The sequence below is a fragment of the Benincasa hispida genome, chromosome 4, assembly GCF_009727055.1.
Source record: "Benincasa hispida cultivar B227 chromosome 4, ASM972705v1, whole genome shotgun sequence".
NCBI lineage: Eukaryota > Viridiplantae > Streptophyta > Magnoliopsida > Cucurbitales > Cucurbitaceae > Benincasa > Benincasa hispida.
Genome location: NC_052352.1, coordinates 58,438,070 through 58,446,032, shown reverse-complemented (window position 1 = coordinate 58,446,032; position 7,963 = coordinate 58,438,070). Strand labels below are relative to the sequence as shown.

The following is a 7,963-nucleotide window of genomic DNA, read 5'->3' as shown; positions in this document are numbered from 1 at the left end:
TGACGTGAAGCATAAGCAACTACTCTGCTCTGCTGCATCAATACGCATCCCAACCCCTTCTTGGACACATCATTGTCAATGACAAAACCATCCATCCGGTACTGTAAGAACTGGGGCTGAAGCCAACCTTTGCTTGAGGTTCTGGAAACTGTTTTCACAAGCCTCATTCCAAAAAAATGCTACTCCCTTCCAGGTCAACTGAGTCAATGAGGCGGCTATGCGAGAGGTTCTTTACAAATCGTCTATAGTAGCCTGCTAACCCCAAGAAAATGTGCACCTCACTGACTGTGGTTGGACGAGCCCAACTCGTAACTACCTCAACCTTTACAAACAAAATAAGTGCACCACTTGTCCAACAACTCCTGCAATTGGAACTTTAGTTCCTTCAACTCTGCTGGGGCCATCGTGTATGGAGCCTTCGAAATAGAGGTTGTGCCTGGCTCTAACTCAATAGCAAAATCTACCTCCCGCTGTGGGGGCAGTCCGAGAAGATCTTCTGGAAAAACGTCTGGAAAATCCCTCACTACTGGCTCCAAAGTCAAGGTGACTTCAGTCTCTCTAGTGTCCACCACACTAGCCATAAAGCCCCAGGCTACTTGGTCGTATAGTCTACCGGTCTTCAATGCGGAAATCACTATGGGTAGAACTACGGTCCCAACCCCTCTAAACTTAAAACTGGCTCCTGTAGGAGGGTTAAAGATGACCTGCTTATGGGAGCAATCTATGCTGGCATGATTAGTAGCTAACCAATCTATGCCTAATAACACATCAAAATCGCGTATATCTAAAATTATTAAGGTTACATCTAATGCACGATTGGCTACCTCTACTTGACATGCTTTTATCTTTTCTATATCTAACATGAACTCTCCTGATGGAGTGGAAATGGACAATGTAAATGGAAAAGATTCTGAGTCTATCATGGCATGCCTCACAAATACAGCAGAAATAAAGGAATGCGAAGAGCCAGAGTCAAATAAAACTAAAGCATAGTGTCCCAAAATGGGAAGTGTACTTATCACCATGATGCCTGACTTCTCGGCCTCATGTCGTGTGGTAGAAAACACCCTACCCTGCTGTTGCTGACGACTCGGGCCTCCCTTAAATGAACTTACGGGCTGGTCCCTGTGTTCAGGCGCGTTCCTCCTCGAGCATCTATCTGACATATGTCCCTTCTGGCCACATCGAAAACAGATCACAGAGCCAGATAGACAACGTCTCCAATGTTGCTTACAACAAGTGGTACATATCGGTCTATCCATTCACTGTGTTCTGGCTCCTCTACTGATGCTCAGGAGTCCTATGTTCAACCTTCCTTTTCTGACCTATGGAGGTCCCAATCCCAAGCGACCTCCTGTATTCCTCTCCCACCTGGGAGTCGACATCAACCCTCATGGCAGCCCGTAGTGCCGCAACATACATCTTGAGATCCAAGGCATGCACTATTCCTCGCAGTCCGCCCCTTGGCCCTAGATGAATCTCTTTGTCCTTGCTGCCTCGGTGACTACTAGTTCAGGAGCAAAGCGAGACAGCTTATCGAATTCTTGCTCGTATTCGTCCACCGAAATAACTCCTTGCCTCAAGTTCAAGAATTCTACCTGTTTGTTGTATCAGGTGTTGGCCGAAAAGTACTTCTCATAAAAGCGCTCCTTTAACTGCTCCCAGGTTGCAAGTTCACCACCAGTATCAATCATATTTTCTGCTGAACGCCACCAGATTTCCACATTACCAATCAATATGAAGACTGTGCATTGAAGCTTCTGCTCTTCCGGATACCACATAAAACGGAATATTGTCTCAATAGATGACAACCACATCTTTGCTTTGGTGGGGTCCCCCAAGGATCCATCAAAGAGGTGAGGGTCATACTTCCAGAAATCCTTCAAATTCTTAGCATCAAGAGATAGGCCCTGCATGTCTCTATCCTACGGTCGGGTCTGTCGTAACTGCTCGGGTGGCACCGGTTCCTCCTGAGCTTGAGTCTGGGCAGTCTTTCCTGCCATCGTGCTACAAATAAGTTCCTGCAGCTTTCCCATTAGAGAGGATGCAATAGCTTCACTAATTCTAACTTCCATTTCCTTTTCATAATTTAAGGTCACAAGCGGATTTGGAACTGCTGAAAAAGTCTGCCTACTCTCAGCTCTCTCTGCTTGTATTTCTTCTTTAACTGTCTTTCTTGTTCTAGGTTTAGGTGGCATGTCCTGTCATAAATTCATACGTTAACTAGCTATTTCTGGGTCTTTCTCAGACATCATGCATTTGAAACACTACATCACTGTTCTCATATATGTATTGAAACTTCCATTAGTAGAACGTACCTGGCGATGACGAGGGATCCGTTACTGGACCACAGGGACTATCTAGACTTACGTAGTAAGTCAGTCTACAGAACCCAAAACATGGGCTCTGATACCAACTGTAACAACCCGACCCCTTAGGGCTTAAGTTAGGTCGTTACTAAATACATGCATGCGTGAAACTCAAAACGACACTCTGTTATGGAGAAATAAATGCTAATTACATATGGTAAGTTCAAAAGACTTTCATTAAATTCAAATACTAAAACAATAGTAGGGTACCCATAATTCATGAAGGATAACAAATAAGTCTGAAAAACAATTCTTAAAAGTGAGTTTTAAACATCAAAACTAAAAGTTAGAGAAACATGAAAAGAACTCTAAATTTCATGATGCGGAAGCGTAAAAACTAGTCCCAGTGGCTCGATCACGAATTCTGCTTGTCCATCGCCAATGCATCTCTACCCTGAGAAAGAATGAGTATAAAATAATCAGTAAGTAACCCCACTACTAGGGTCAGGCTGGGCATCTATGTTCTCTAGATACCCACCTCTAGTGAAACATATAAACTATTCTAGTCCTCATGAGACACATATACACATGAAATAAGAAGGAGACTGAGTCCTATTCTACTGTAGTTAAGTATGCCCACTACCTCTGATGAATCCCGAAGGAGACACAAATTTGTGAATCCTGAAGGAAATACAAACTGGTGAATACCGAAGAATTTTGTGAATCCCAAAGGAAACACAAACTGGTGAATACCGAAGAATTTTGTGAATCCCAAAGGAAACACAAACTGGTGAATCCCGAAGGAAATACAAACTAGTGAATCCCGAAGGTAACACAGGCTGGTGAATCCCAAAGGAAACACCAATTGGTGGATCCCAAAGGAAATACAAACTAGNATCCCAAAGGAAATACAAACTAGTGAATCCCGAAGGAAACACAAAATTTAATGGGCATCTAACTAATCAGTAAGGACATTTGCACAGTCTCAACATCATAATCATCACTATACGAATCTATGACATGCATATAAACCTCAACATCATCAGATCAAATACAACCATGAAAGCACATACCATCTCATACTAGCATTCAAGAGTCTATGTGCATAAATAAATAATTCAAATCTCGTACCAGAACATACTTTGATCGTATTATACAATCAATCTATCATGCTAACATTCTGCCTTAATACGCATCTAATGTCTTGTCCGTCGGCAGTTCCAGTAGTAAGATTACTTACCTCGAAGTCAAGTTCAGATATTAATCCAAGCTAATGCTCTCCAACAACATAAACCTTGAATTAAGTCCCCTAATACAGACATAACTAAATTTCAGTCTTTGGAATAAGGATCCAACATACAAATTTAATCAGACGGTCACCAAAACTTACCCAAACGAAACTCGCAAGATTTCGACTCCAAAATTTCCTTTTAGCAGATTTAAGAACTCATACAAAAATGCCAATCCAAACTTAACAATTCCTGACGAAAAATCAGTCTCCTTCTCAGTGAGCAACGTCTTCAAAATCCTCAGAATCTCCCTTCTGAAAATCCAAACATAATGAATTTTAAACAAAACTATTCCCAAACAAACCACACCCAAACTTCCAGGAAAACAACTAAAACTAAGAATCTTACCCAAAAGAGATGTGACAGCAAACACGACGATAAATTTTTACAAAATAACAATTTATTTTCGAAGTGACTCTTATAAGAATCATGCAAGTGGAAGTAATATGACCAGATCAAAAGAGGTGTGCTCAAGAATACTAGAGCCATTATGTGCTTAACTCATATTCCAAATCAAGGTCTAAATTTTGGACTTTGGATCATCATATGGAATATATTCAAAAATTTAGAGGTATAATTGAGACCAAATCACCTTAGCTAGATGTACCACAATTTAATGAGTAGCCGCCACTTCACTTTTTAGTCCTCATTTAACTGAAATTTTGATAGAGTGCAACAAGAATAAAATTGAAACATGTTGGGCCGCTGATCTTGATTTCAGGCCTAAAGGTTGAATAAAGAGGTCTGATACAGACTGAGTAAGAGATTTTGGTAAAATGAAAGGCTGACAATTAACCACGTCTGTGAACTGAATGATTTGCATGTGGAGAATAAGACTTCACTTCTCTGATGATCAGATGATATATTCATATGGGAAAATAATTTGGTAAAGAAATTTTCTCTCTAAAACCCTTCTCTCAATCTATGGTGATTTTCTTATTAACTAGATAATTTTTAATATGCAGGTAGTGAAAAAGAAAGAGAAGAAGGAGAAGAAGACAATGATGCACGTGGTTCAGCCAATGGAACCTACATCCATGGGAAGAGAAGCAATTTTATTAAAGATTGTTTACAAGAAGATAAAAGTTATCTCTTTTAGATTTTTCTCGTTGATACATTTAATTTTTGAAGTAAATCCATATATATAGCATGTAGATTTTTGTTGCATGTTTGTTAGAGACTGTTTATAAAGAGATAATCTAGCCGTTGAGATCATTTTTGCTTCACAATCTCCACCTTGATCTCAATCCTATAATCTTCTCCCTACCAAATCTGATCTTATTTAACCCTTTTCAAGCAGTTTGAAGCCAATCAACTCTAAACATTTGAGGAAGTTGAGTTTGATGATCGGCTTCGAGAGCTTGTCAGGTGCATTCTCAGATATAATGTACCTTTAGTACTTTTATTTCGTCTTAGTCTATTATGTCCCTTACAAAATGAAATTTAATGTCTATGTGTATTGTCTTGGAGTGATATTGTTGGCTTTTGGAAAGATGGATTGCACTTTGGTTATCATAATAGATTTTAACTACTGTGTGATATACAAAAGTCTGCCATTAAGCCCTTTAACCACAATGCCTCCTTTATTGCTTCTGCCAGTGCTATATATTCTACTTCCGTAGTGGATAGGGTTATGACTGACTGTAAATTTGCCTTCCAACTTAGCAAATTAGAACCATAGAGGAGTACGTAGCCTGATAAGGATCTTATTTCTGAAAGCCAATACTCTCTATGTAGTCATTAAACCTTCTATACCAGTATCTAGAGGAATGTTTAAGCCCATAGATAGACTTGTTTAGAAGATAATATAGACCATCTTTCCCCCTTTTCCTTAAAACCCTTAGGCTGCACTATGGAAATTGTCTCATTTAGATGTCCATATGAGGAGGTATCTTTACATCTAGTTGATCCAATTCTAGGTTGTATTGGGCAACCAAGGACAGTAAGAGTTCGATAGAGGTTTGTTTTAGAACTAGAGAGAAGATTTCAGAGTAATTAATGCCTTCTCCCTATGTGAACCCCTCAGCTTTCAGCCTTGCTTTATACCTAGGCTTTTCTTCAGTAGTTGTTCCATCCTTTAGTTTAAAGATCCATTTGGATGCTATTGTCTTGCATCCTTTAGGAAGAGGAACTAGGGTGGGGTGTTATTAACATTTAGTGATTGCATTTCCTCTCACATAGATTCAATCCAGCTCTTTGCATCAAAGCAGCTCACTGTCTATTGAAAGGTAGTTGGTTCTTGGTCATTTGGAGCCACTATAGCATTCAAAACTAGGTTCATATAGTTTGTTTTAGTATACCTAGCTGGAGGAACAATCATCCTGTTCTGTCTGTTCCTAACTAGTGAGTATTGACTTAAATCAGGTTGAGTTTCAACATGTTCAACTTGCTCACTTGTAGTTTCCTCTTCTTATTCTGAATCACTTGGAGGATTAACACTAGTGGATGTATCTTTTGGGGTCTCTACCTGAATTCTAGTGGTAGAACTCTTAGGAACTTCAACAGTAGCTTTCTCCCTTTGCATAAACATTTCTTTTTCTCTAAAAGTGACATCTTTGCTGACCATAAATCTCTTCTCAATTAGATTCCACAGCTTGAAACCCTTCATACAATCTGTAAACCCCCATAAACATACACTTTATAGCCCTAGACTTAAGCTTCCTTTGGTTTTGATGTATGTATCCAACACATCCAAATACTCTTTAAGTTTTCTAGGTTAGGAGGATGCTTGGACCATTTTTATTCAGGTGTTAGATCTTCTTTAGAATAACATAGGTAGCAGCTTCAGCCCCATATTTCTCACTAAATTTATTCAAAACTTGATCTGAAAATTTAAAAAAGAAAACCCAACTTTTTCTTGAGAAGTCATCAACAAATGAAAGTAAGTACCTTGAGCCACTTAGGCTTGTTGTTGGGGCTGGTCCCCAAAGGTCTGAGTGAATGTAATCAAGGATGACCTTTGTTAAATGCTGAGCCTTAGTAAAGTTGTGTCTGGTAGCTTTCCCCAATATATAATATTCACAAAAAGTGAATTGGTCTGTAATTCCCTTAAATAGAATATTTTGTTTTGAAAGAATTTCCAGCCTCTTAGCACTGATATGAGAAAACCTTTTGTGCCAAATGTCGACTTCTATCAATTCATTAGTAGACACTGAAAGAACTTGTTTGAGGAGATTCTTGAGTGAAAGCGGATCATCCAAATTCCATTAATTATTGAAAACATAAATTACAGTAAACATAAAAGAGATATGCATCAAAATAAATTACAACATGCTTTTTACAAGAAAAAAGGTTTCAAGATACATTACCTTTGAAGACCTTTTCTTTCACGTAACCTCCCTCGAACAGTCATGAACCTCAAACAGAAACAGGAACTTCTTGATGTCCAGATATATTTCTGTATCCATTGGATATAACCAATCAACAATATGATGACCCTTCAAAAATCGCTCGTAAGTACAGTTGGGCCAAATTATCGTTTTTCTCCCATAGTTACATCTAACTCCTTAACTACCACTGATTCCTTTAATGAACAATAGATCATAGTCCTACTATGACTAAACCTTCTTAGGCCAAGAGAAGGTGTGACGCTACATTGTTCAAGCCCCGAAATTAGCTCTTAAGGGAGCAATTTATCTATTTACCTTTGCATCGAAGGAGGGATAAGATTTGGTAGAGGAAGTAGATTGAGGATTTTCTCAAGAAAACAAGACACACAGAACTCTTCTGTAACTCAATCGTTCAGCAATTACAATGTTCGTCGTAGAAGAAGAAGAGAAAACCCCTTTTCTTTTATTCCTTTTGCCATAAAAAATAACCACCCACTAAAGTGTATGGAGAGAAAAGATGGAGAAGTTATTATTAAAATAATAATAAAATAATATAAATAAATATGATAACTAAATTATCATATTATATTTATATTAAATTATATGTTATATCAAATATAATATATAATTTAATATAAATATAATATGAGAAATTACATCTGAAGGAAATCGGGAACGAGATTTCCATGAGCAGTGGAAGAACGATAATTCCAAATTACAATCATGAATGAATATATTTACAGTCGACTTCAAACAATCGGTTATACAATTCATACAGAGAAATTACAGCATGAATAAATTCAAATGAATAAAGAGAAAACTCTACGCACAATGGATGAGCGTCTCCACGGTCTATTGCGCACGAACGCTCGAACAACCAGCAACCACAAACGGTCGATCTACACGACCACAACACCACACGAACACAGCAAGAACATAGCACGAACACTTTGCGCTCGTTCTCAATGATCTTCTCGGTCACGAACTCCTCTGCAAAACGAACGGCCTCCACAGAACCACGAACGGCCTCGAGAAA

The 7,963-nt window shown here is 38.6% G+C and overlaps 1 protein-coding gene across 1 annotated transcript; it reads right to left on the bottom strand.

Annotated features, from left to right (window-relative positions):
* Positions 1-317: 317 nt before the first annotated feature.
* LOC120076265 lies at positions 318-1,916 on the bottom strand. Its single transcript, XM_039030034.1, has 3 exons — positions 1,633-1,916; positions 1,312-1,504; positions 318-1,175 (listed from the first exon to the last, which is right to left on the bottom strand). Exons 1-3 carry the CDS (start codon positions 1,914-1,916, stop codon positions 318-320), a joined length of 1,335 nt encoding a protein of 444 aa, XP_038885962.1.
* Positions 1,917-7,963: the final 6,047 nt, after the last annotated feature.